Source organism: Pelmatolapia mariae, linkage group LG8 (genome assembly GCF_036321145.2).
Source record: "Pelmatolapia mariae isolate MD_Pm_ZW linkage group LG8, Pm_UMD_F_2, whole genome shotgun sequence".
Classification (NCBI taxonomy): domain Eukaryota; kingdom Metazoa; phylum Chordata; class Actinopteri; order Cichliformes; family Cichlidae; genus Pelmatolapia; species Pelmatolapia mariae.
In genome coordinates this window covers 18,376,772-18,404,451 of record NC_086234.1, presented here as the reverse complement: position 1 = coordinate 18,404,451, position 27,680 = coordinate 18,376,772, and the positions used below count along the sequence as shown (strand labels likewise).

Below are 27,680 nucleotides of genomic sequence, written 5' to 3'. Positions count from 1 at the left end.
TACGGGAGAGACACACTGCGACAGCGTGACACCTTATCTACACCTTATCATGACTTCAACAAACGTCAGCTTTTCAAAGAAGACAAAGGAGCAAAACAAGAGGGTAGAAGTCGCGCTCGGTGAGGCAGTGACCTCTGAGCATGCAAGAAATGCTGGAAAAACATTGCACATGCACATTAACAAATAAAAAAAGAGCAAATAAGAGATCCTACCTCTGTTATCAGGTTATCATTTTCATTGACCTTTAGATAGAGGAAACTAACCCAAAGACAACATCCTGCTCCCTTTCTCAGTGAGTCATACTTAGGCTGATGTTTCCTCTCTTACTTTTTCCAATCATTCCAGGCTCAGAGGAAGCAGTTATGGGTGGCGCTGATTGAGAAGGCCCTGGCCAAACTCCACGGTTCCTACTTTGCCCTGCAGGCAGGGCGTGCTATTGAGGGTCTGGCCACGCTGACAGGTGCTCCGTGTGACTCCCTCATGCTCCAGGTCAGCTCCACGAACCCGCGAGAGGAACCCATCGATACAGACCTCATCTGGGCCAAGATGCTTAGCTCCAAAGAGGCTGGGTAAGAGAGGCAGTAAAGGTGGTTCAGTTTAAAAGGAGCATATAAAATAATAAACCTTCTTTGAAAACACTTTGAACCAATATTCTCTGATCAAAACTACAAATGGGGGCACTACAAAGGTGCTGAATGCCAATTTAGAGCATGTGTCCATGATAAAAGTTCTGCCAGTCATCACTTTGATACATGAGCTTTCAAAGCAACATGAGACAAATAGTGCAACTCCAAAGGGGCCATTTCATCTGTGTCCAAACTGCAGGTCCATCTGCCAGAATGATTATTTATTTTATCAAAAGCAGTGTACTAATGAAGACTTCACTCACGTACTATGGTAAACAGAGACAAAGTTCATCACTGAAAAGGAGCATTGGTCTCAAACAGAGGCACATCAGTGGGATTAATTAGTGACATATACTAAAAACTACTATTGTTTTTGTTTTCTGTAACTGTGTCTGCCCAACCTCGAGGTTAAAGTTTTAAAATTTACATTTTTTTTTCTCCCTGGTTACTGAGTAGTAATTGCATTAGTGTCCTAATGTCATTTCTTGTCTTTTAGGTTTCTTATGGGAGCGTCTTGCGGAGGAGGCAACATGAAGGTGGACGATGCTGTTTACGAGTCGTTGGGTCTGAGACCTCGACATGCATATTCCATTTTGGACGTACGAGATGTCCAGGGTTATAGGTACAGGTGGACTTTCTGTTGTTCTGACCATGCCTCCTTATTGCAAATTTATCTTCTTAGAAATCCTTCATACACCATTAATAAACGTATCTGGACCCCTCATCAGTCAGTGTTATTATTTGGTGGCTAGAACATGAACAAGCCCACGAGCCATATGTTGAGCATCACAGAACCCGGTGGCTTGCCAGTAGAGAACGGGTGCACAACAGATCTGTATGATTGCTCTGTTTGGAGCAGCACTGGGAATCCACACAATTCCTTGCACTATAAGAACATATATGTCTTCTTTGTAATAATCACACACACAGAAAAGTCTGGGGCAGAAACTTTGACTATCATAAATAACTGGAACATCGTATGGATTAAAAAAGCGAGTTTAGTCCTCTTGTCAAAGGAACACCTGTTCATCCTCTATTATAGCTCTGCTTGGAAAGCCTCGCCTTTCCTCTGTTCTCCAGATGCATTTTAGGAATTAAGTCATCCTTCATCATGGCGTACTGAAATTGATTTCCGGGTCACAGTCTAGAGGACGGAGGACTGAGGAGGCACAAATTAGAAAAATGAGAAAAGCCTAATGAAGGCTTTTTCCTTCTTACCTGTGAGGAAAAAATTTGACAGTAGCCAGAAATCCCAGAAGTAATTTGCTTAAAACCCACACGCAGCCACTTTCATTTACTGCCATAAAGCAATCAGAGTGGAAGGCTTGGGCTAGACTTGGCCACAGGGCTAGATCCAAAACGAGTTACAATCCTCCTGCTAGGAGCCCCGAGGAGATAAAAAGCACTCCAGAAACAGTGAACCACATGCACTTTGTTACTTTTTTTCCTGGAAAATACAGATTCTCCAATATGTTATTCTGTTATGCCCCTTGTGTTTTCTACAGTATGGAGGAGGCGGTAAAATAAAAAGGGTTGTTAAAAAGCAGCCAGTCATCCATAAAAGGAATAATATGACTGTGCAGAGATGGGGGTTGCTGCTTTGACTGAAAGCTGTTGTCACATTTACTGCTTGCTGAATCTGTCTCTCTCGCTGTGTCCGTTATCTTCCTGCCTCCAGGTTGCTGCGGCTGCGTAACCCTTGGGGTCGCTTCTCGTGGAACGGCAGCTGGTCAGACGAGTGGGCAGACTGGCCACAGCACCTCCGCCATGAGCTGATGGCGCACGGCAGTAGTGAGGGGGTCTTCTGGATGGAGTACACTGACTTTATAAAGTAATTATCATTAGCGCAGCATAAGTGTGATCTTTATTTTTCCTTTTCTTTTCTTGGGTGGTCATGCTGAAATCATTTTGGTTAATCTCTCTATACCCTAGTAACCCTTGAATTCATGCAGTTATGTATAATAAGGCTATTTTGTTGTCATCACTGTCATGTTTGCTTTCACAGTCAGTGACTGTACCTGCTGGCACAATAGACCAGTGGCTGTGACCGCTAGGCTACGCTCACAGATTTCTTGTGTTTATTCCAAACATACTCTCATTAGAAGACTTTCTGTTCGATTTACCCACCACTAGCTGCTTAGAATAGGTTGAATGAGTTAAAGAGTCCTTTATCGTACCGTGATGGACACACGTAATGTGTTAAACGTGACGGACTGTTTGGCAATCTCACGCCTCTGTGGATTTTACTGACCATCTGGTATTAACACCAAACTGAGTTACAGTGTTTTTGTTGTCGTTCCATTTTGCTTGCTGACAAGCGCATCATACACTGGTTTCCACAACATGTTGTTATTAAGAATTGTGGAGTGGGGGATTTGGCAGGCAGAGGCTTAGGCTTGTCATGGCTTTCAGTTTGTTTTGTCATATTAGACTAATCCTGTCACTCAGTCATATACAGCATTGATAGTGACTAGTTTTTCTCTAGCTGTGTTTTGCTGCATGCTGACATGCGCTTCTAGTTATCACATGGAAAAATAGTCACAGTTTTTATTAAAGTATTTCTATAAATGCTATTTTCTTTGTCATATAAAAAAGGAGTGTGTACTTAAATAACGCTTTTTTACTCACTTTGATCACTCAAATCAGTTTCTTACTTCAAGCCTCATTCACCCATTTACACAGGCCTTTTTTTTAAAACTTATAACCAAACATTCACACACTGATGCATCGGCAGCAGCTATGGGTTCACTAACTTGTCCGAGGATACAACACGGAGGCTTGAAGAGCAAATAATCGAACCACCTTCCGATTAGTAGACGACCCGCTATACCACCTGAGTCACAGCCACCCTTAACCCCCTATATATATATTATAAACACCCCTGTTCTGTACTCTACTGTTACAATAGATGGATACTCATACTGGCCACAGTAGGAAACAGTGATGAACTCAAACCTCAGGCTAGCTCTGTATAATGTCAGTGAAACTAGATGTCCCCAATAAGGCCATCTCTGTTACACACCTCTGCCTGTGCACACAGCAACCTCATCCATCTGTTGTTTAAACCGCATAGCCCCCATGACCATGATCACCACATTTTTAAAAACTTCAACATCAGCGTTTTGGTGGCTGCTGTGTTTTCTTTTCGCTGTCAGAAGTTCCCATAATTGGATTAAAGACTGTAGTGCTAAGTTATCAGCTAAAGCTAGCTAGCTTGTTAGCAAGCTTCATTTGTAATCTGTATGGCTGCAATGCAAGGACACACATATAAGCTAATTAGGGCTAAGTAATGGACTAATAGAGAAACTGGAATTTCACTTATTAAAACTGAAGCACAAACTTCTTCTTGAAAGGTGGGTACCACAGAGAAAGCCATATTATTAGGTAATCCACTACAGAAGCTTTAGCTGTATTGCTACGGTCTGTGGGGACTGCCCCTTGGTTTACGAGGAGCAGCCAATTGGTTGAAAGTCGGCTTAAAGTTGAGGAGAGAGAAGTTGCTTGTTTCAGGCAGAGGGCAGAATGAGGCACAATAAAGTCATGCAAAGCAACTCTAGTGGAGCCAAAGAATAATGACGCGGAGCTGGAAATGGCTATAATGGGGCCCTTTTACAAGCAACTCAAATGGCCATAATATTTGAAGAAAACTGAACTGAATCCGAATTACAAATGTAATAAAGCTTAAATATAATCTACCATTCACCAAAAAGATATTTCATGCGTAATTGAATAAATGGACAAGACTCCACTTGCATAGGAAGTTTCGTTTTTTTTAAATAACTGTCAGCAAAAAGAACTGAAGAATGGGGGAAGTTCACAACATGAGCAGCTTGACGTAGGGCTAAATTGTCTGTACAGTGCATTTGTCTCTCTGAATTTATTGCTCCTGTTGTATTATGAAGGAGGAGGGACATGAATAACAATGTGGCTGTCCTCCTGAACAACTCCAACCTGAAAAATGTGTTCAGCCTAGATGAGAATCCCATATGTCTTTGGGCTGCTTATTGTTTTCTCTGACAGGCAAATAATCTCTCAGCTTTGTACTACATGACAAACTTGCAGCCAGCATCTCCCTAGACTTGTTTTCAGTGTGAAAAAGAAAAAGCGGTCAGTTTCTTGAACAAGCAAGGCCCTTAAATCGGCCCATCAAGTAAACAACCAGGGCCGATGTTGATCATTGATAACATTCTTGGAAGGTGGCTAGACACAAAAGCGAACTAAATACAAACAAGAGGATTCATCAGCAGACGTGTTTGTCTTTTCTGATCAAAGCTGAGTGTAAAACTTAAGCGTTCCCTCTTTTTCCTCCTCTCGCTTCTTCCTGATTGTCAAGAAGACAAAAGTAAGATGTAAGACTGTTGTCAGACCGAGGTTAGGAAGTGATGAAACACTGAAAAACAGACTGAAAGTAAGGAAGAGAGTCTCCCGTGGGGGCGATGTCTTTGAAGAAAGAGGTCTGATATGCTAGCAAGGTAAATTGTGTTTGTACAGGGATGCCCTCAGAGGCTATGCTAACGTTAAAGAGTTGCCTGTGATGCATACAAATAATCGTAGCTCATGACAAGAGGAGATCAACTGGTCACACTGCTAGCATCTCAGAGGAACAGGCTCTTATGCAGGTCTTTTTTCTTTCTTCTTCTTCTTCTTTTTTTTTAAAACACGTACATTTTTTCCTCCTCCCACAGGTACTTTGACTCAGTGGACATCTGTAAGATCCACTCTGACTGGCAGGAGGTGAGACTACAAGGCTGCTTCCCCAGCAAAGCCAATGGGCCAGTCACGGTCACAGCTCTCACTGTGCTGGAGAGGACGGCATTGGAGTTTGCTCTTTTCCAGGAGGGAAGCAGGTAAATAGGACTCTAATCTAAATCTTTCAGTACCCACACATTTTTCCTCCTTGCCCTTTTTTCTCCTAAGCCTCTTCCTCTTCTCTCCAGGCGCTCCGACACAGCTGACAGCCACCTGCTGGACCTGTGCATCATGGTCTTCCGTGCCTCCTTTGGTAGCGGCAACAAGCTGACTCTGGGCCGCCTAATGGCCCACAGCAAGCGAGCGGTGAAGAAATTTGTTGGCTGTGATGTTATGCTGGAGCCAGGGGAGTATGCTGTTGTCTGCTGCGCCTTCAATCACTGGCAGATGAATGTCAGCAGCACAGGGGGTCCACCCACACCCAGTAAGTGTACAGATGCATTGGTCACAGGCAGGGCTTTAGTGTTCTTGCTTGTGAATGTTCGCTTAATGACGAAGGAACTCTGTTAAACATGTAATTTTTGTCTTCGTTAATTGTTCTCCCCTCCTTCCCAGTCTCTAGCCCCACCAGTGGAGCAGTACGGCGGCCCAGCCAGGACTTCCCCGGCTACATCCTGGCCATTTACAGCTCTCGTCAGGTGATGGTGGAGCAGGTGGAAGCGACCGCGACCACATTGGCCGATGCGATTATTCTACTCACAGAAAACAAAGGCGAAAGACACGAGGTTAGAAACACCCATTCCAGAAAAAGAGAAGTAGTAAAGCTGCAATAATGGAAACCATATTTGTGTTACTTATCTACAGTCAAGTGAAAAAGGTTTTCACAGAACTCTGTGGGGTCCTGTGAAAAATTAATTATACTCCGTGGTTCAGCAGCTACAACTTGGGGGAAAAAAATTGTTTTTCTATATGACTTTATCCCTTTCTTGTTGTGGAGGAATTTGTGGAGCCCGACTGTTCTTATCACTGTTACCCACAAACAGCTCAGTTCAGAAAAAATCTTTAAGATTCCTCCTAGTAGAATTACATGAGGTAAAGAGTTTAGGTCTAAACCGCAGCGTTTCCATCTTTTGGAGGTCTGGACTTTGACTGGGCCATTGCAGTCATTCTGTTGTAGAGTTGCTACTGTGCTTGGGATCATTATAGCCAGCTTTGACAAAGATCTCAGAAGGATGGGCTCACATTTGACTCTAGAGTGTGAACAGTATACAGAGGAGTTCATGGTGGACTCAGTGTCTGTAAGGTCGTCAGGTCGTGTGGCTGCACAATGAGGCCAAATGATTACCTCTCCACCAGCGTGTTTGACAGTTGGTATGGCGTGTTTTTGTTTATGCTGTGTTGTAGTTATTATGAATTGCGCTGTTGTGAACGTTAATATTTCACATGTAGACTGAGGCCTGTATATATAGCTCATGGGTGTTTTCCAGTTTCTCTGAGTATTGTATGATCGGTCCTTTGGGTGAATTTGCTGGAACGTGCTCTCCTGGGAAGGGATGATCAGTTAATCAAGCACATTTGATTAGCAGCATCCTGGCTGCTACTTACCCTCTTCAGTCCTGTGGAAGCAGTGACGATGTATTTAGTTTTTCACAGGACTGCAGAGAATCCTGTATATAGTTGTAGGGTTTTGTCTCTCTTTGTACCCCCAATCTCCTTGTCACACGCACGCAGTTTTATTGCCTTTCAGTATAGTATTGCAGTCCAGATGATAAGTATTTGGAAAGTTTTTCTTTTTTATCTCCGGGCTGTGCGCTTCAGCAAATTTATTTTGAAGTGAAAGACTACTGCCTGAACGTGTCTGATTTAATTTAAATGTGTTGGAATGAAAATACAAAAGTAGATAAAGCTTTTAATACATTGGGATAACCAAAGTAATCAGATAGTTTAGCCAACCAAAACCATCATATTTAGTAAATAGTATCTGTGACAAAGGCTATCCCCAATGCCTTTGTCACAGCTACTATCAGCTTTTTTTATGTGGGGTCTCTCTCACTTTAGTGTGGCTTTAGCTGTTCATTAGCACTTTAACTCGTTGATGATATTCCACTTAGTCGCCTGTTTTGAGATTTGGGTAGTCCAGCCAGATGCTGAACTGTCCTCTACAGAGTTTTGCTGAATTTGGGCAATCCTCCCACAATAATGCACTGACAGGTTGGAGTATTTTGTCCAGAATGCTCCAACCTACCTCACAGCGTTTATCCTGTTGCGTCTAATTATCAGTAACTCACTGTGTGCCCGGTCTATTGGCAGCCATGCTGTACAACACCAAACCATATTAGAAGCACCTCAATCTCATCTTTGACAGATGAGGTAGCTCACTTTGGGTTGTGGCCTCTTCTTTTTTTACCCCTCCAACTCGTTTCCTTTTTTCAGAACTTGTATAGGAGTTGTTTTTTGGTTTATTGTCCATAGAAGTTAGTTCCACAGCCCTGCATCCAAGTTTTTTGGGGGTTTCTTTTGTATTTTTCCTTTGTTTTAACGTATGTGCACACTTTCTTAAGATGGGCCCAACGTCTTCGGTTGCATTAATTCCATAAATTAGTAAATAAATCGGTTGAAAAAGTACATCTGAAACATTAAGAAACATTTAATTGTCTATTGTCCAATCACTTTTGAAATTTGGACAGTCTATTAAAAGGGAATTCCATGCATATGTTGCTGATCTCCTCAAGCTAAAGCACAACAGTCTAAATCCTCACGGTCAGAATGGTTCATGCTCATCAATCTGAGGCATCTTACACACTTGCAAGTCCTGTTCTGCCTTCACACGTACACGTTTCTGTGCGTTACCTCTTGCACGAGCTCGCGCACGGCCATTCATACCCAAAGAAGCAAATCCTCCTGGCTCTTCAGAACAATGCTTTCCTGAAAGCGCCTGTCACATTTGGTGAATATTTTAGAGGATGACAGAGCTTTTTAAACACTTGAGATCATCTTTGTTAAATCATTCAGCTCTTCAGAAATTCACAGCTGAGCACTCAGGAGCACATGGCAGCCAGTGCGTCAGCTGTAGCGTTTTAGCAATACAGTTAAATAAAGATTTTCAGTTATTATTAATAAATAATTTGAGCAGTCCCGAGCTGTGAAGAAAGGAGAGCTTTGTGTTAAGAGCAGATAGAGTACAAGTATTGCCCAAAGCTATTTTTCAGACACTGGATGGCATTGCTTGTGCAATTGGACGTGACAGCAAATGACAGCAGCTAAAGTAGTTTAGCTGCACTTGTGTTTGCTTTACTACAAATACAAGTGGCCCTAAAAGAGAGCAGCAGCCACTGTTAGAGGGATAAAGTGGCAGCTGAATGCAGAATGCTGTTTTTTTTAATCAGTATTATTATTATTGCATTTTAATAATATTAAAAACTGATTGCACAGAAGTATTTTTTCTCCATTGAAGCTACTTTGTAGTAAGCACATTTCTTCCTATTTCAAAAGCATTTTAAGAGCATTTAAGAGCCATACTTACAGAAATGTAGCCACCTCTCTGTAGATAGTTGCCGCAATGCTCTGTAAATCTGTGGAATTATAAATACTGTATATATAAACTGTACTATATGGAAGTATATTATACTGTATATATACTATACCGAAATTTAGGATTCTGTATATATACAATACTATATGTATACAATGTGGAAACATGCATACTATACTTAATGAAAACATAGGATATCCTATGTTTGGAAATATAGGATGTCTTTATACTATACTATGTGATTACTTTATAGGATACTGTATATATACTATACTGTATTGTTACTAAGTAGAAATGTAGGATACTGTGTTCTGTATTTTGCTGACGTAGTAGCAGCGGTGCTAGCTTTGCACAAGTGGTGAAATCTGAGGTTTGCATTTAGAAAACAACCCTGCTGCTTTGAAAAATGAAAAAAAAATAAGCTTGTTTTCTTGTGTGCTCTCAGGGCCGTGAGGGCATGACATGCTACTACCTGACCCACGGCTGGGCAGGTCTCATCGTGGTGGTGGAAAACCGCCACCCCAAGTACTACCTCCACGTCTCCTGTGACTGCACTGACAGCTTCAATGTGGTGTCCACACGCGGCAGCCTCAAGACCATCGACAGCGTCCCGCCTTTACACAGGTACACAAACCACTCTCTCTTTTCCTCACTTGCGCACAAAGTCAGAAAAGATAACAAGTGCACAGATTAAATTCTCCGGGAACATTTAGGTGCAGCAAATATCCACCACACTTACATGCTTATATAAACACAGTGATCCCACAGGATTAGTGCGCTGTGTTTCTTAATAAACTACCCCGGGCTGGTCTCAGCACAGTTAATATCTGCTTTTGTTTTCTGCTGGTCTCTATTGTGCTTCTCGCACTACTCCAGGCAGATAGATGCTGGGAGAATCAAGCGTGCAGAAGCCGTTTACATGTTATTAGTTTTCTGTTTAACAGCATGAAATCTTCCAATAAGGGAAAATTGAGGGCTTTACCTGTCACAAAGTTACAGCCCATATAATGGGAAACTGTAAAAAGTCACCATGCACGAAGCTGCTCTTGTCATTTTCTCCATCTAACAAGAACATAGTGTCACTTTGCTTGCCTAAAAAGCAGCGCACTATCACAGTCTCATATTTCGCTCACTTGCTTTATACGATTCATAGGTGAAAGCATTTAGTGGCAATGTAATCATTCAAAAGAAGACCATATCCAATTCATATTCATAGAGGTGTGAGTAACACAGTCATGGGCAGCAAGCCTTTATTTCTCACCATATGTCACCATATTATCCCAGTTTGTCTTGAAAATAGAATGAATCATTGGTTCTGATTAATCAGCTTGGTTTTCTCCACGCGTAGGTTTAGCTTCTCCGAGCAGTTCTCACATCACTTCAATTCAATTAATTGAAACTCATTTTAATTATTTTGAGGACGGAGTGGGATGAAACGACTGTGGCGCTCTTGTCCGTCAGCAGCCATCGGATAACTGTCGTAGCCGTTTGTTTTGCCACTTTTCGTCGGAAATTAGAGTGTAGCTGCACTTTTTAAGTTTTCTTCCATTAATGCATGATTAAATTAAATGACGCTGCACTTTTCTCCTGAATGACGAAGGAGAAATGATGCTGGAGAGTTGAACCAATTCCCCCCTGTGGTTGTTTTCAGTCTCTTACTTTTGTTTCATACACAAGACCACTGTGTTTGTATTCACTCTACATGCGTTTGAATGTCAACAACAATAGCTCGAAGGCTCTCTCTCTCTCAATGCTCTCTGTCTCTCCCTGCAGGCAGGTGCTGGTGGTGCTTTCTCAGCTGGAGGGAAATGCCGGCTTCTCTATCACCCACCGCCTGGCTCACCGCAAGGCAGCCCAGGCCTCCCTGGGAGACTGGACCCCCACCAAGGCCACACACAGCCCCCAGCTCACCCCGGACATTGACGGCCTGCACCGGCCCCGGCCTCTATGACCACCGCCCACTTTATCCCAGACTCACTTGCTCTAGTCCAATAAACTGTCAGACCACTGGAAAAATCAGACAAGGTTAGACACAGTGTGTGGATCCCTAAAATGCAGAGAAAGATGCGTTTTTTTTGCGTCTCTTTGGTGGTACATCTGAATGTGAAGCATGACGGGAGAGGGAAACGTTTAGTTGCTCTCTTCCTAACGCTCCATGGATGCTCGAGATTTTGTCCGGACCGCACATGCTCTGTCTGTCCCTTGCCAACTGGATGTGCCATTTGAGGATAAAATGAGCGACAGGGGAGTACTAAAAAAAACAAACAAACAAAAACCCCCCACAATACTTCACCCTGGCACCTGAGAGGATCCAGTTCTGACTACTTAACATTCTGGACATTTTGTATAGCTGGCAGCACCTGCTGTATGTGAAACAGATGTCAGGCCTCAGTTTGGTATGCTTGGAGATGACCCTGCTTTCAATGAGCTTCAAAAAAAAAAAAAAAAAAGCCGGGGTGAGGTGCTGAAACTACTGAGCCATTGACCGGCCCACGGACCATGAGCCAACCACCAGATCAGACACTTCCCCCTCCCTCTGTCGTCCACCAAGACTGCTAACAAAGTGGGCAGACTTCTGGGGGGGTTTATCGCCCCCATCCTCAGTGCGGTACTTTATGAGCCAAACCCCAGTGATTTTACCCATAAAACATACATGTCCTGTATTTTTACATTTTTGGAAAACATCTCAGTGTGAGTTTAACTTGTTTTATACACAACCCTCATTGCCTCTTGTCCATATTTGTGTTAGGTTTTTTTGAGGTTGTAGACAAAGCCATCATTCATACGGTACTGTTCCCTCTCCGTGGCACAATCTCTAGCTCAGGACCAAACCTGTGATTTGTACAGTAAGCTGGATTGGCAGGTGGATGGTGCCCAAGAAGCTGCAATAGCATCTTTTCACTGTTGTCTCCGCTGTTTGTGATGTTAGTGGGGCCGTGTTTGTAGAGACTGGAAGGTTTTTATCCTGTGAAATACTGAGCCGTAATGGAATCACCTGGCCTCAGTTTAGGGTCTCATCGCTGGAGGGCTTCTCGTCCACTTCAGAAGGCAGTTTATATCTTTCCCCGTAAATTAAAATTTATGTGTACGGCACCTCCCCCCAGTCGTTGCCCTCCTGCATATTACATGAGTCTTACACTCGAGGTTTGTAACACCCAGCAAATTGCATCTGATCTTGTTTGGTACAGAAGGTGAGTTTAGTGTCTGTTTCCCACGCTTGCACAGTTTGCCAGCATGTCAGTTTATACTATAACGTGCTTAGGGAGTACTAGAGTCGCTATTGGCTGTTTGAACAGCCAGTTTGCCATGGGGGAGCTCTTAAGAGGAGCTGCCGAGTTTACTTTGGGAGGGCAGGGACCACTTTTGTTTGCTTGGGTGCAGCGCGAGCGTCTGGGCAATCCTCCCACAAGAATACACTGACAGCTTGTTAGCAACAACACAGAGTCCTCGTGAAATAACAAATTATCATTTTGTCAGACTCGGTGCACACACAGCGAGACAGGAAAGAGACCCCCGAGATGGGTTGTGACACAGAAAATAGTTCTCTCTGAGTGTGCTCGTTCAAGGGATAGCTGTTTTACGTAGGTCCTTATATATAGGGTCATGGTTTTTTTGGGGGGTTTTTTTCCAGTGTCAAAGCCATTACTCCTCATTCATCATGCCCTCACCATGGCAACATAGATGTCTCATCAGACAGAGAGGGGAACAATTAACATGGTACTATAGAGACAGGATTGAGTGGGAGACTTGTTATTTTAAAAACGATGTCTTACTGTTAATTTTGTGGTGAAATGGAGAAAAACTTGAAACCTAATAAGCAAAAATCCAGCAGCATTCATACAGTTAATGATTAAGTGGGGGAAATTTTGATTTATTTTTTTTTGTTGTTGTTGTTTTTTGTATCTAAATCATTTTAAATGTAAAAAAAAATTACAATTTTATCATGGGTAGTTTTCACTTCATATCATCTCATTTTTCTCCTTTTAGTTTTAAAATCATTGATGCTAAATGGCTGCGCTGTGTCCCGATGCTTGCAGTGCAACGTTTGTTTTTAACGAAGCCCAGAGCTCAAGTAACTGTAAATATGCTTTCCAAAGAAACATCAATGTGTAATGACCACTTTCAGATGTGCGTCCCCGTCTGGCCCTGTGTGCATGTGTGAGAATGTGCGGTCGCAGCCACGTAGCTGCTTCAGTCCCTGTGTCTTAATTTATTCATACAAGTGATTTGCAGCCCTGTTTTTCTGAAGCTGATGAATGACAGATAAAGGAATGTAATGAGGCTTTTACAGCTTCACTCTGAGCCCAAATGGATTGACGTGAACCTGCACTGAAACGACTGCGAAGGCACCTCAAAATCAAGCGTCACTGCTGGATCACTTTTACGTTTTACATGAGTTTTAAGTTTTGTTTGCTGGTCTTCTGTTAGGTCGTGTCCGTAGCTCTTCTGTGCTTTAGGAGCGCCCCCTGCTGCTGAATAGAAAACAACCAGAGAAGAGGTGGTCACTGACAGACCCAACCAACCCCCCCCCCCTTTTTTTTCTTTCCTCCTTTTTCTTTTTTGTCCCTCATTGTAAATTGTACAATTTAGACAGAAAACTGAAAACTTAAGTCAGACTAAAGATTTAAAAGCAAAAAAAATGACAGTTTGAAAAAAAGAAATTAAAATATGATAGTAGATACAAAAAAGTAACCTAATGCTGAAAATAATGAACTCTGAAGAATGTGATATATATATATATATATAAATATATATATATAGACATATAAATATATTTTATTGATCCTCTTTTTTTGGGAGCGGGGGACGTGGTATATGTGTACAAAAATATGTATGTTTAATTTTCAATCTCAGGTTCCAATGGACCAAATAAATTTTTTTTAAAAATGAAAAAGCTTTGGTGATTGTTACGAAGTAGTATTTCCATTATTTATACAGATTTATTTATTTATTTTTAGTTTTTGGAACTCATAGAAATAACCTGATGCATGCGCATATTTAATTTTTTTTCCTGTTCAGGTTGCTGTACTTGAATAAAAAGATGAAGTCAAAGCTTTCAAGCTGCAGGGGGAAAAAAGCACTGACTAATTGAAAGAGCAGTGTATTACCATATCAAACGTGGGTTTTTTGTTTTTTAGCATATACATTGGTTTCTTCACTTTTCACTGAGCTTTACAGATCTGTTATCTGATGTGTTTATCAGTTTCTGGCCTGTAATGTGCATCGTTTTCATCTCTGAGCCCCCTCTCCCCTGCTGAGAGCTATTTTTATTTATTTATTTTTTTTGCGCTGAATATTTTTTAGAACATCTCTTTGGTACATAAACTACTTGAACATACAGCCTTACTCCTCTCTCTCCCCAACCCTAATTTCCTGATTTGAATCTTCACCCACCCCTCCCTTCTCTCCCTCCTTTTTCTAAAAATGACCTGCTCCCCACTCCACTCCTCACTTTTTTGGCTCCTGCACCCTCCTCCAAGGCAACCCCTCCCTGCCCAAATCATCCAGTCCCCCCCACATCCTCTTCATTTAACCTCATATGGCAGGAGTCCCCAACCCTCCCACTTTGGCTCACTTTTGCAAAACCCAGCAGACACACCAGAAAGGCTCTCCGAGATTGTAACATCCAGCATAAGGAGCTGTCAGCCCCTTTCTAGAAGCATCTAGGAGGAAGCCTCTTCTAATTTGGAAACGAACAAAGGTACGGCCACGATCATATCTTCTAACATAGCCAGGGCATCTTCATTGTTAGCAGTAATGCTCAGACTAGTGGAAGGTCTGTGTACGCTAAAATCCAAACAGTGGTCAGACCAATGAGGAGAGAAAAGTGAAAACTTGCCCTTCTCATGGGAAACCTGTTCACTTCTAAGCCCTAGCTTCCCTGCTGCTGTGCAGATATGAAATAACTAATTAGATATAAGCCTCTGAGTTTAGTCTGCACACATGATTAAGGCTAAATCACCCCAATACATGGTATGAAATTGAAAAGATGCAGTATCCCCTCGGAGTGGAAGGAAACTTTTCCGGGGAAGAGGACTGCTGTGAGTAAAGACTAGGGTCTCGGTGTGAGAGGGAGAATTTATTGTGCTGTTCTCAACAGAATATTGTGTATTGCTGCAAACTGCTTGAGGTTTAGTGAGAGGGGAACGTCTTCAGCTGCTTCCAGACGGTTAGATATATTTGATCGCAAAAAACCCCAAAAACCCACGAGTGGGGAAATTACAGCCATACATTATCATTATTTTAAGCACAAATTCAACACTTGCTTCCAGTAAATTCTAAAGAAGGACGGAAGGAGGTATGTGAGCTAGAGATGTAGGAGTGCCACCACCAGATGATCACATTTCTCGCCCATCCTGTCCAGCCAAGTAAATAAATCATTTGATATTCAACCCGTGGAGGGCACGGGATGTGAGGATTTCCATGAAGGGCAGAGGTACAATGACTCACCTCGAAGAGCATGCCTAAATAGAGCCTTGGCTTGTCTCAGATTTGTGTGAGCTTCTTGTCATGAGAGTTCTCATCGGGGCTTTCAGGTCAGCGAGTGTAACTGGGGACAAGGTTTGTGTGTTTCCTTCACAACATTTCACATAAGTGAAAGGAAGGAATGTGTACGAGGCTGATTAATGTAAGGCCACTTTCACTGTGGCTTGGTGAAAATCTGGGTCTCAAATAGTCCAGTACACCTGCTAACCCAGTCATCATAAAACAGTCAGTGCAGTGCTAGTGTAGTGTGGTGGTTGGGTTGGGTAGTAAAAAATAATACTTGAGTGGCATGGAACGGTATGTATCCCTGCACCAAAGTCCCCATTTACAGCCCTGCTTCTTCTCATTTGTCAGTCTGACCACTGGCTCTGCTCTGTGTCTGTTACTAAGCAGATAACAACACACAAAATATAAACCAGCATGTTCAAACTGAAGACCAGGTGTTAATAAACCATGCAGTGCATATGTTTATATAGTTATTTAATGCTTCGTTCTTCTCCAGTAGAAAGTGTAGGCCATAATAATGGCATCCCAGATCCCTGCACTGCCACAGTCCTACACTCCCGGGACTGACAGCGTCTTTTCTGACCAGTCTGGCTTTTACTCTCTGGACTCCAACGTACCTGGACTCTCAAAGGTGATTCTCAACAAGCTCAACTTGAAGGACTACGGAGAATACAGGTTTCCAATTTTCGTTTTTTCTTCTTTTTTTCCAGCGTTCATAACACCCAGACCTGGATGGCATATATGCTTTGATTGGTTACGCTTTAGAAATTTGCACAAATTTCACATGTCCTACGTGCTCAAAAGTTGCCCTTTATGTCACTTTAACACCTCAGATTCTTGAGCATGTGTCTTGCTTGGCAAATGATTTAGTGCCTGACTCTAATCAGGGCTGCACTCGAGGGGAAGGCTAGAGGAATCTCATTCCTCAACTACAAAGAGATGTTCCAGAGGATGGAGGAAACCTTCAAGTTCTGCGCCGGCTGTAACAAACTCCCTGAACATCTCGCCGAGGGACAGGCCCTGAAGCGCTGCGTGAAGTGAGTGCAAACTGCACCCTGTTGCGTTTGATTTACAGTATTCGGTCATTAACGCCGATTAACAATAATCGTCGTTTACAGTCTGAATATTTTCTGGAAATTAAATCTCCACTGTTCTCTGGACATTTCTGTCGCCACACAGCCAGGATCTTGTTTTGATGTTGTTGTCCAATAGCTGTCATGTGTGAGGCATTACCAGCTGCCGCTGTATCAGCAACGGAATGATAAGCCACCCAAGTGTGGACATCACTACAGAGGTGGATAATGGCCAATGGCAAATATAGCTAAGTCCCCTGACTGTGATTCATCTCTCTGCAACTCTGCAGCTTATTAAGAGCAGCTTAATGCAGTTCATATGTCACACCATCAGAGAGAGTGCTCAAGGAGAATATTGAGGAAAAAGCAGCAGAAAACACTGCAGTGCATTTTCATGAGCACCTAATTGTTTTTGTGCCTCGTTTTTCTTTGGCCCTCCGGCTCCCTGCTTCTTTTTTGCTTCCTTTCCCGTCTCTGATTCATGCCGACTCATTCATGCTGTCGTACATGCGCGTTCCCTTGAAATTCTCAGCTGCCTCTGCCTCTAACCTCTTACCAGTAGCAGGAGGCATTTAGGCGCACAAAAAACGGAAATGCTGACAAGTTATACCCTCGAGACCTTTGACATTAGAATTACCACCAGCGTTAAAGCAGTAGTGCTGACTTTCTAATGCCGTCCTAATCCTCATTCTTTTTCGCTTTCCTCTGTTTATTAATCTCTTGGGAAATGATTCACACTTTAACTTTCAAGGGCACCTTGTTTTTCTCACCCGTGTTTTGAGTCACTTCTTCTACTTATAAGCCTCTTTTGGAGAATTAGTACTCGCAAAGTGCACCGTGCTGGAACATGGTGGCTGATAAATGATTTTATGTAAATGTGGGGTGCCTCTAAGGCTGCAAATGACTGCAAGGTAAAGTAATATAGTCTCCCAATGCAGCAACTGCTGCTGGCTGTCAGACCACTACTCCAACACATTGCCTCATCATTGCGCATGCTGTGTGCCAACACAAAGGCCTGCATCCTTACTGAGAGGTCATAAACTCCTGCTTTTACCTAGTATGCCCCTGTTTTATTTATTTATTTTTCCCCAGCAGCTGCCTAAAGCAAGTCAGAATTCATCTTCAGTCTCATTAGTTTCTCACTGCACAGGAAGGTCAACATATTGGTTCTGTATGTAAGAAGCTATTTGTGACTTGGCACAAGCAAAACATTCTAACTGGTGGCCTAGTAATTAAGAAGCTCTCTTGATATACATTACACTGCATGGAGTACTCATAAATAATCTTCCTCTTTGGCTAATACTTAGCATGAAATACCTAAAAGCTTAGATAGTTTAGCGTAATACAAGATTAGAACCAGTAGGGTGACCAGATCCCAACATGCTAAATGTAAAACAAAGTGTGTGTTTTTGCAGGACTTGTGGTGCCTTACATTTTCTCACCCTGGGAGTAGCGTAGGCAGCATGAGATGGTGATATAGTCACCTGTGGGAGACACAAGATGACAACCTTTGCCACTATCTTCACAGGCATTAAATAAAAGCTGGATTTTAGAAGTATCTGTCTTGCTGTGTGGATTTTCAGAAACTAGAGACAATCAAAATGTACGGGATTGTCTCAGTAGGTGGGAAGGGAGGGAAAGGTATAAAAATAGTATGCGCTTACCTGCTTACCCTACTATATTGCCATGCTCACCTTTTGAGTGTGGCTTTTCTTGGCAATAGATTGGACTGTTTTGAGCTTAAATTAGGAAATCCATATACAGCCAAGTATGCAGTCCTGCGAAAGTCTAAGAACACCACATCATTGTTTTGGCTAGCTTAAAGAACCACCGCTAGCAGCAGAAACTTGAAGTGATCGTTTCTGTGTGACTTTATCAACCTCTCACATTGTTGTGGAGGAATTATGGGACTCTCTTTTTTTATAATTCAATTCAATTTCAATTCAATCTTTATTGGCAGACTTCATGTCCATAAAAACAAGACAGAAACACACACAACACCCCCCCCCCCCCCCCCCCCAACACAGGGTATAAACCATTAAATATATATATATATATATAAAACATTTGTAAAAATATAAAACCATAATATACATAAAACCCAATTAAAATAAATCAATAAATACACAAACACTTTAACCAGTGCTTTCTCAGACTGGATGAGTAACGGGAACCACTCACTGTCGGATCTGTAAGTGCTAAAATTATACTGTTACTCGAACCATCCAGTCGTTCTCTAAAATTGTACATTAACTTTCTTAAAAGTGCTTTAAAAGTCCAAACACCCACAGCTACAAACATCTGACTGGCACTACCACTTCTAGGTATCCTGCAAAGGATTCTCATCGCATCATTATATGCAACATGCAGCTTCTGCATGCTACATTGTTTGTAGGATGACCACAAGGGGGCAGTATATAGCGGTGTGCAATATGCTTTAAACAAAGCCACTTTAACTGGAAGTGAACAAAAGCTGAATTTGCGTGCAATAGTATTTGCCTGCACATAGAGCTTACATCGTTGTCTGTAGATGTCGTCATCATCATCATTTATTTGCTCAGTAATAAAGTGACCGAGGTATTTCACCTTTTTATGAACTTCAAGGGTTTTTTGGGCCAGTTTAAACAAAGGGAAATTTAGCTGTTTATCCTGCTTGGTTCTACATATCAAAACAGCACTTTTAGCAGCATTGTACTCTATGTCATATTGCACACCATATTCAGTACAGACATTAAGAAGATCCTGTAACCCAGCACTGCTTGGACTAAAAACAACCAGGTCATCTGCATACATAAGATGATTTATCAATGTTTCACCTAATATACACCCAGTGTTACAGGCTCTCAGCTGTATGGACAAATCATCAACATATAGATTAAATAAAATTGGAGACAAAATCCCACCCTGTCTGACACCATTGCTGACACCAAAGGGGGCAGAAATACTACTTCCCCATTTAACCTGCATGCTCTGATGAGCGTACCAGTAAGAGAGAATCCTCACGATGTATTGAGGAACTCCCCGTCTCTTCAATTTATCAAAAAGTTTTCTATGGTTCACTCGATCAAAAGCCTTAGAGGCATCAATGAAACACATGAGGACAGATGAATTTTTAGCCTTATACAAACTGATAATGTTACTTCAGTTCATTGAGCTTTTTGATATTTGTTCATGCACAGCTCTCTTATGCTCTTAAATGCTCTCGCATTTAAAGCAGGTTGAGGTCTGGACTTTGTCTGAGCCACTGCAATACATTGAGATTTTCTTTTTCAGTCATTCTGCTGTAGATTTGTTGCTAGGATTACTGTCTGGTTGCATAAATCAGGCTTTAGCTATGAGACATGGTTGACTTCATGACTCTGAGGTGCCCTGGTCCCATGGGTGCAAAATAAGCCCAAATCATCACCTTTCCACCATCCTTGATAGCTGGTGTGACGTCTTGTGGTTTGTTCAGAGACAACTTTGTAAATATAAGCCATGCTGCTATGTTCTTTTTAGTGAGAAGATGTTTTCTCCTACCAACTATTCCAAAATAAGCTATTCAGCAATTTTCTAATTGTACTGTCATCAATATTTAAGATGCAAAATGAGACCTGTAGAGTCTGAGAGGTAGCTAACTGCAAATAGTATTTTTTTTCTATTTGCATTGACATTTCATGGTCTGACCTTGGGGTGAGGATGGTTGGACAACCACTCCTGAAAAGATTGCAGCATTGTGTTAAACATGTACCTGAATGCTCCAAAACAAACTGCTGAAAGTGTAAAACAGAAGAAGTATGGAGAATTACAGCTTCACAAATAAAGTAATGCTTTTGCTTACCGTCTTCTTCTTTCCAACACCTTTTCTACTCAATTTTTCACTATGTTACCATTTTTCTTCTGTTTTCCACCAGGTGTTTGAATGTGTACTACTGCACTAAGGACTGTCAAAGAAAGGACTGGGCTCAGCATAAAAAGGTTTGCAAGATATTGCGGCTGGTGGCAATTGACAGACTAGTGGAGTGGCTAATGTTCACAGGTGAGAAATTACAAGGTGGTGCTGCTGAAATGAATTCACATCTCCATGGCTTAAATTTTCCTTTTCTTGAGAAAAAATTATATTTCAGCCTGCTTTTTGAAAGCTGTATCATACATGTCAACACATTTGTACCCCTCCCTCACCAAAAAATGGGCTCATTGCCTCGGGACAGCAATGTGCAGTTTTCTGTATATTTATGAAGTAGATTTGATTGCTTTTATATCCTGCCACTCAGCGCTCCTAAAAATAATAACAGAGGTTCTCTCTCTGATCGGAGTCGCTACTCCAACACACTTGAGTCGAATAATCACAACAAGCAGCCCCAAGGACCTGAGTTGGAAGCGCTGTTTTCCTGTTATCCCCGTAAGAAAAATGGTCTAACAGCATAATGATGCCCTGAGGCAACGAACCAAAAAAAGCTGTTTTAGTAAATACATGAAATCCAAATCTGTCTTTAAACAAACAACTATACTTGTTCACATATTCATGCATATACACACATTGTCTTGATATAGTTATTTCAATTTTGAACATGTATACATATGATATTAGTTTTAGCAGTAGTTAACATTGAGTTGCATGCAGAGTTAGTTCCTGAAAGGACTGTTCCACTCCCAGATCAAAGGTCAGATCCTCTTCTACTGGTTATTTTACTTATTACAGTGGCGTGTTATGAAATAAAGTAAACTGTAGATCGTAAAGGACAGTGTAATAAACAATTATGTGGTTTGTTGCCTACCTGGGCAAGTCCACACCATAGAGTCATGAGGTTTCTAGCAATCTGAGATGAAAATCAAGAGAAATTACACAAAGGAAACGCCTGAAAGACACCGAGTGAGACAGAGAAGTGAAATTTTTCTCTCCTAAATTTCTGTCATAGTTGACCAGTGTTTTACTATCTGACTTTAAAAGCCTCTGTGGACCTACAAGCTTTGTAGCTCAATCATAGTATTGTACCACTGTTACAGGAGACCTCCCCATCCCTACTGAGAAGTGGTCCAAGTCAGCTGGTGAGGTGAAGAACTGGGACGACTGGCTTTCCATGCAGGGGGATCTTACACCACGCCTGAACACAGTCTTGTCCGGTGCCAACATGGCGGCCCTTTGGAAAAACGCCTCCAGACCTCGACCGGATGATGCTGACCTGCGACAATCCTTATGGCGAATTCAGAGCGAGTTCCTCTCTCGAGTTCTCACAGTGGGCTTGGCCGTGCAGCACTTTAAACTGGACCCGTATGCCAAACCAGTCACTGTTCACCTAGTGGGGACATCTCACAATGAAACCATGGGAGCCAGACTGACCGACTTTGATGAGCTGAACCACATGTTCCCCGGTCACCAGGGCATAGAGGTGGTAATGGTTGGACCTGAGGTGGTGGACGGCCCCATCATGAGACCTCCTCTCAGGGCATTTGGCCCCAAGCAGAGAGTCTACATCAGCGCCTACAAGGCTCTTTACCATCAGTTCTGGGAGGATATGGTGGATAAACAGAAAGCAGCCAAGCCGGACCTGGTGGTTGGATTTCATCCTGGTATGTCTTCTAATAATCCCACAAGACTTCAATGAAGAGAGCAATTTTGAGAGAATTTTGACAGTGGTCTGAATTGAAAATGAATTTAGATTAAGACCTTAATGACTGCTGCAGCTATTTTGGACTGAAGCGATGGCTTGTCTCCCTCTACGTGTGTCTGGCAGCTACTTCCTTCAGAGAACAGAGAAAGCAGGAAACCTGTAGCTCACTGGATCTGGCCCATTCATTAGTGCCAGACCTTTATTGGGGATTTGGGTGATTAAGGGGAGCAGCTGTAAAAGAGTTTGGCTTGAGATAGCTGGAGTCAGCATAATGTTAGTAAGCTCTCCTTTTGAAGAGGTGTCTCAGTCTATCACTGCCTGCCCTCTCGTGTGCAAAGTCATTGATTTGAAGCCGTCGGGGGACAGCTACATTTAAAGCTTTTGGAGTAGAACACAAAGGGTAACTGAAAGTCTTGACACCTACTTCCCCGTTTGTGCACTTTCACTGACAACCACCTCATTAAAGCCGCACTATAACCCTACGCCCTTTTAAGCTTTTGCACCGAGTCTGTTCTTTGACCCTTTAACCTGCAAATCAGCAGTAAAGCCCCGACCCAAAATGCACCCGTAACCCTGGCTCGGTTATCGCTACAGGCTCCAGCGGAGCTAAATATACAGGAATCAGTCATCCTGAGAGCAAACTGCCTGAGAGCCTGGCTGCAATTCATACTGCAAAGCTGGCAGAGCACTGCATTATGACACTGTTTAGGTGATAGGCGCGCAGGCAGCGTGACGAAAGGAATAAAAAAGAAGGTGTATGGGTGTGTGTGTGTGTGTGCTGAAGTCACAAGAGAATGAGAGCCGGGGGAAAGGGAAAGCTACTAGAAAAACACATTTACAAAATAAACTATGGAGACATTGACCTTTGAGGATAAGAGGGAGGAGGTAATGTCAGCTTTCAGAAAGGAGATTGATGTGGGATATGTAACATTACCCATACAGGGATACAACGCCCTCAAAACAGGTGCCTCATAAATGCAAAAAACCCCCATCCAGACTTCTTTTTGTTGTCCGTGAAATAAACTGGATTTTCACAGCTATATAACACTTTCTTGTTGCCTGGTTTAAAAAAAAAAGTCTATTATCATTAATAATTACCATATGGCCCAAATTTACTCTGCTGCCAGGCAATTATGGCAGTCGTTACCAGTCAGGCTGTAGCCTGTCTTTGTCGCTTTGTCTCCTGGGGTATGGTTTAAACCTCTAAACGCTTACTCCGTGTTAACAGCTTTCTCGTCACGATAAGTGTAACCGCTGGGGTGTTCATATCATGGAGTGCATTAATAAAATTTAAATCGCCCTCCTCCTCCAGTTTGAGTTCCCAGGAAAGATGAGGCGCTCGATAACATGACGCCATCTCTGTGCCACGCTGTCACATTTCTTGCATACACCCCCAGGTATCTGCAAACATGTTTCTCACATGTCCACTTTCCTGTTAATGCTGAGTAAGATATAACCGCATCCTTCTCTGTGGTAAACTAATAATAATGCAAGCACAGGAAAATTCTCTTGTTTGCTCGGTTTTGTCTCACTCAGGGACACTTAAGCTGGATGGATTTACAGTATTTGCTGCCATGGCAGGCTGGAACCTCACTAATCTGGTTGAAGGGCAAACTTTTCACCATAATACCCCACCGCCACCCCGCACCACCCCCCGCTGCTCTAAAATCTGACTTCTGATATAAACCCGAGTCGGGGGAAAGTGACATCTGTCAGTTAATATACCCGAGGATTATGCAACCAGCCCGTCCTAAATGTAGCTGGACTGCTGTGACTGTCTGTGTGACTGACTGGAGAGTATCACACATTTTCAGCTGGTGTGATGCTGAAAAGAAAGATTTAACAAGCTTCCCAATGTCCAGCTAAAGCTCACAAATGAGGTCCGCTTGCTTGTGGCAAAGCTGCCGTCTTCACATCGACACCACAGGTGTGTCGGCATCAGTGAAGCTGGATTATATAATGCTGTTTACTTCAGACCTCAATCCTGACATTGACACTGCAATACACACCTGTCAATAAACGGCTGCGGAGGGACACGACAGCCAGAGATTCTTTGGTTTATTAATGAGATTAGGTATGCCCAGAAGGGATTGTACTCAAGCTAACAAGAGAAACACATGGTTTGCTGGAGCCTAATCAAGTGTACTCTGTTCCATCTTTACCTCAGCGACTAAAAGGAGACTGAGACTGACTGTTTTCTCTGTCAGTTTGTTGTTTTAATCTTGTAGCTTCCAGCTGGCTCATTTTTTTTAAAAGAGTGGAGCATCTAGCAGGAATAAGATGCACATATTTACTTTACCAGGATTATATTGGAGGATGGGAAAAGATGAAAGGAAGATAGAAGTGCACTGTGGTTTTAACAGTGTAGTGGGTAACAGGCCATAAGCAAAGGTGACACTAATTATTTAATATTTCTAATAATTAGCATGTTTGTTTTTATCATGTTTGTGATAAAAACAAACATGCTAATTATTAGCATGTTTGTTTTTATCATGTTTGTGATAAAAACAAACATGCTAATTATTAGCATGTTTGTTTTTATCATGTTTGTGATAAAAACAAACATGCTAATTATTAGCATGTTTGTTTTTATCATGTTTGTGAACGTACAGCATACAGGTTCACTTGTTTGTTTTTAACTCAGGGTTCCACGCTAACCAGGGTCTGGTAGAGGGTTGGCTGCCCACTCTGCTGCTGCTCAGAGACTATAACATCCCTTCCTTCTTCACCATGTTCAGGTAAGTCATGCTCCTGTGGCTCTAATTGCTTGGATCGCATTTTATATAGCAGGCTTAATAAAACCTCTCACTCTCTTAGCTATTGAATATTTGAAATTCTTTGCGCTTGAGGGACTTCATTAACTCGTTTTGTATACCATCTGCTAACTCCTCCAGAAAAAAACAAAGTCAGAACTGACTGTCGGAGATTGTTGATGAACATACAGTGCTGTGCAAAACTTTTCATTTCTTTATGTTTTGATAGAAAAATGAGAAATAGGTTCTACATTTTATTGAGATGTGCAAACACACATGGAATTACAGTACAGAAGGCAAAAGCAGAGTTTGTATAATTCTAAGGAACTCAAAGTAGTCTTCAGGAATAGTTCTCCAGGCTTCTTGAAGGGCATTCAAAGCCCTTCTTTCAATGTTGCCTTCCTTTTCTTCTGTTCTAAGTCAAGATGAGCCCACACTGCTTTAATAATGTTGCGGTCTGGGCTCTGGGGAGGCCAGTCCATGTCTGTTAGTGTTTCATTGTGTGTTTTTCGATTCAGGTATGCTTTTAGGGCATTGGCAGTGTTTTTAGCATCAGTAATTCTGAATCTAATGCTGAAAATGAAGCTGTTGAAGCTTTCCACATCACACGTTCGTAATTCTGTCAATACCGACAAGATCTCTAACACCACTGGCTGAAATGCAGCCATGACAGAGCCTCCACCATGCTTTACAGAAGGGTGTAGATACTCACTCTGTCGTACCTCTCTCCTGACCTCCTCTGTTTGTTGGCAATGATTTGAACCAAAGATTTCAATTTTGAATTCATCACTACATTTAGGATCTGTTGCCAGTTCTTTGTCAAGAAACCTTAAGAACGGCTCCCTGACAGCCACCCTTCCACTGAGACCATTTCTGATGAGGCTTTTGTGAACAGTAGATGATCCACTGACAGTCCAGATGCCTCGTTCAGGTCATGTGTCAGGTCTTTGCTGGATTTCTTCCTATTTCTTAAGGCCATAACTATCAGATTCTGTTCATCTGCTGCAGATATGCATTTTTAGGACCTGACACTTTAGCCCAGTTTTCTGCTCTACTGCTTACCTAGCTGTCTTCATTACCTTAGGATAGTTATCTCTTAAACATTATTCCTCTATACCTGTTTCCAATTTTGTTTTTTTGTTTCTTTACAAAGGCCAAGTAGAAGAAAAGATTTGTTTCTTTTACAGCAGGAGCTCTAAACAGAATCCCCCCTGTAGAGTATAACTGGATGAAATTGCACAGTTCTGATACTCCAGTCTTTCACCCTTTGTTGATGCCGTTTTGCCAGAATGTCTGTTTTCTTGTAGCCGTTTGTGTTTCTTAAGCACTCACGATTCACACGCACAATAAAACTAAACTTCAACCTAAATTTGAGTATTTTCACACCTCTTTTGTCTCCACAGTGAGATGGAGCTCAAGTACTCACTGGAGATTCTGCTGGAGCTGGAGATGCACATCAGGGACAGTGGGCCCAATCCATTCACCTCACAGAAACCAGAGCAGGTCCAAGCCTGTCCTAACAAACCCCCCGTCTACTGCAACTCTCATTACGTCAGTTTCCAGGGACTGCTTCCACAAGAAGGCCTTGAGGGCCGAGGTGCAGATGCTTAGAGTCCACAGTGAAACCTATGAAGGTAACTCAAAGCCTTCTTTTCGGACCTGACAGATTTGCGGGTTTCCTGAAGTCCTTGGGGGACTTTCTGCAACCTGTCAGAGATGGCCATAACTCTACTGGACACTGAATCATACCTCTGGCATTGGGAGTGAAGGAAAAATAATCTTCACTCCTTCCAGAGTGTGCTAAAAACTATCCTTTAATTCTGATATGTTTACCTAATGAGGAAGAAGCCAGCAGTTTTTTTTTTGGGGGGGGGGGTAAAGCACCAGTGGATCCCAGAGGTTTCCACTCTCTTCATTATGCAGGGTGACATGACTGTTGGATATGAAGAGTCACTGTTGTACCTACATTATGAGACCAAAATTAGCTTCATCATCACTTAACGACTTCCTGTGATTTGTTCTGCGGCATGAGCAAATTCCCAAATATCACACTGGCTGCACATGCACGTGAATTTAACACACAATCTCAAATAACGCCTATATAAATGACAGCATTATCAAAGAAGCTGAGATTCCTTTGAGATTCGTGATAGTTGTGAGTTTTTCTACTTTATCGCGTGGTTTTGTCTCTGCTTTGTTGCTCAAATTTGAGTCTTTAGTTCTTGAAAAAGCGTTGTGCTGACAGCAGAGAGTTCTACTGATGCACATTAAAGTAGCATTTCTTTATCAATTCCTCTGTTTACTGTGTGGTGTCTTTTATTAAGGTTTATCATCATGTCTAATAGCATTTTTAATGGTGGTAATCACTTAAGCGTGGTAAAATCTAATAAACACACCATTACTGTTTTGATTACAGGCCCAGTATTGCTGTATTGTAATGGTTTTTTTTTTAAACTAGGGTATTAAAGGATATTTTCATATGTGCTAAATGGAGGTCTGTATTGGCAAGTGAAATTTATTTGACAGGTACGTTTTATTTACTATGGAATAAACAACAATTACCATACATTAACCTTCACTCTCTCCTAGCCCATCTGCCTCTCTTAAAAAACATCACGAGCCCCGTTTTTCAAATAATCATAAAACAATTTATAGCCAGTCTGAAACCATCGGACACAAAACTGAACAATGCTTTTTAAAATTAACACTATTATGTTATAAAGCATGGACAAAAAGCCAAATTCTGACCTCAGTAGAAAATGGCACATAGATCCACCGTAAAGAAAAATGTATTGTTTCATCCTCATTCAAAATGTTGATCTGGTGTCATTTCCCCACACAACCATCTCTAACTGTTACAGAAGATTTTTTTTAAAAGAGAAAATATCCAGTGAACATCGGCTCTCTGAACAAAATGAAGTGCG

The 27,680-nt window shown here is 42.0% G+C and overlaps 2 protein-coding genes across 4 annotated transcripts in view; both read left to right on the top strand.

The window, feature by feature from the left end:
• Positions 1–13,741, top strand: part of capn15 (calpain 15) — a 45,633-nt gene extending 31,892 nt beyond the window's left edge. For both annotated transcript variants that reach the window (XM_063481368.1, XM_063481367.1), the window contains exons 5-12: positions 346–569; positions 1,123–1,248; positions 2,305–2,457; positions 5,312–5,473; positions 5,564–5,799; positions 5,931–6,100; positions 9,293–9,471; positions 10,621–13,741. In XM_063481368.1, coding sequence (XP_063337438.1) covers positions 346–569; positions 1,123–1,248; positions 2,305–2,457; positions 5,312–5,473; positions 5,564–5,799; positions 5,931–6,100; positions 9,293–9,471; positions 10,621–10,798 — 1,428 coding nt within the window. In that variant the 3' untranslated portion in view covers positions 10,799–13,741. The remainder of the gene's footprint in view (positions 1–345; positions 570–1,122; positions 1,249–2,304; positions 2,458–5,311; positions 5,474–5,563; positions 5,800–5,930; positions 6,101–9,292; positions 9,472–10,620) is intronic.
• Positions 13,742–13,818: 77 nt separating this feature from the next.
• LOC134632644 (putative protein MSS51 homolog, mitochondrial) lies at positions 13,819–27,201 on the top strand. Of its 2 annotated transcripts, none has more exons than XM_063481370.1 (7): positions 13,819–14,548; positions 15,839–16,014; positions 16,227–16,376; positions 20,306–20,430; positions 21,399–21,962; positions 24,648–24,741; positions 26,160–27,201. In XM_063481370.1, exons 2-7 carry the CDS (start codon positions 15,857–15,859, stop codon positions 26,365–26,367), a joined length of 1,299 nt encoding a protein of 432 aa, XP_063337440.1. In that variant the 5' UTR covers positions 13,819–14,548; positions 15,839–15,856; the 3' UTR covers positions 26,368–27,201. The 2 variants fall into 2 exon arrangements, with proteins under 2 accessions (XP_063337440.1, XP_063337439.1); XM_063481369.1 differs by having other exon boundaries at positions 15,836–16,014.
• Positions 27,202–27,680: the final 479 nt, after the last annotated feature.

Bases quoted from the DNA above. Each gene is read 5' to 3' on its own strand.
- LOC134632644 (XM_063481370.1), top strand. From the start codon at position 15,857: ATGGCATCCCAGATCCCTGCACTGCCACAGTCCTACACTCCCGGGACT. The intron at 16,015-16,226 runs GTTTCCAATTTT...GACTCTAATCAG, and splicing joins AAGGACTACGGAGAATACAG to GGCTGCACTCGAGGGGAAGG. The intron at 21,963-24,647 runs GTATGTCTTCTA...TTTTTAACTCAG, and splicing joins GGTGGTTGGATTTCATCCTG to GGTTCCACGCTAACCAGGGT.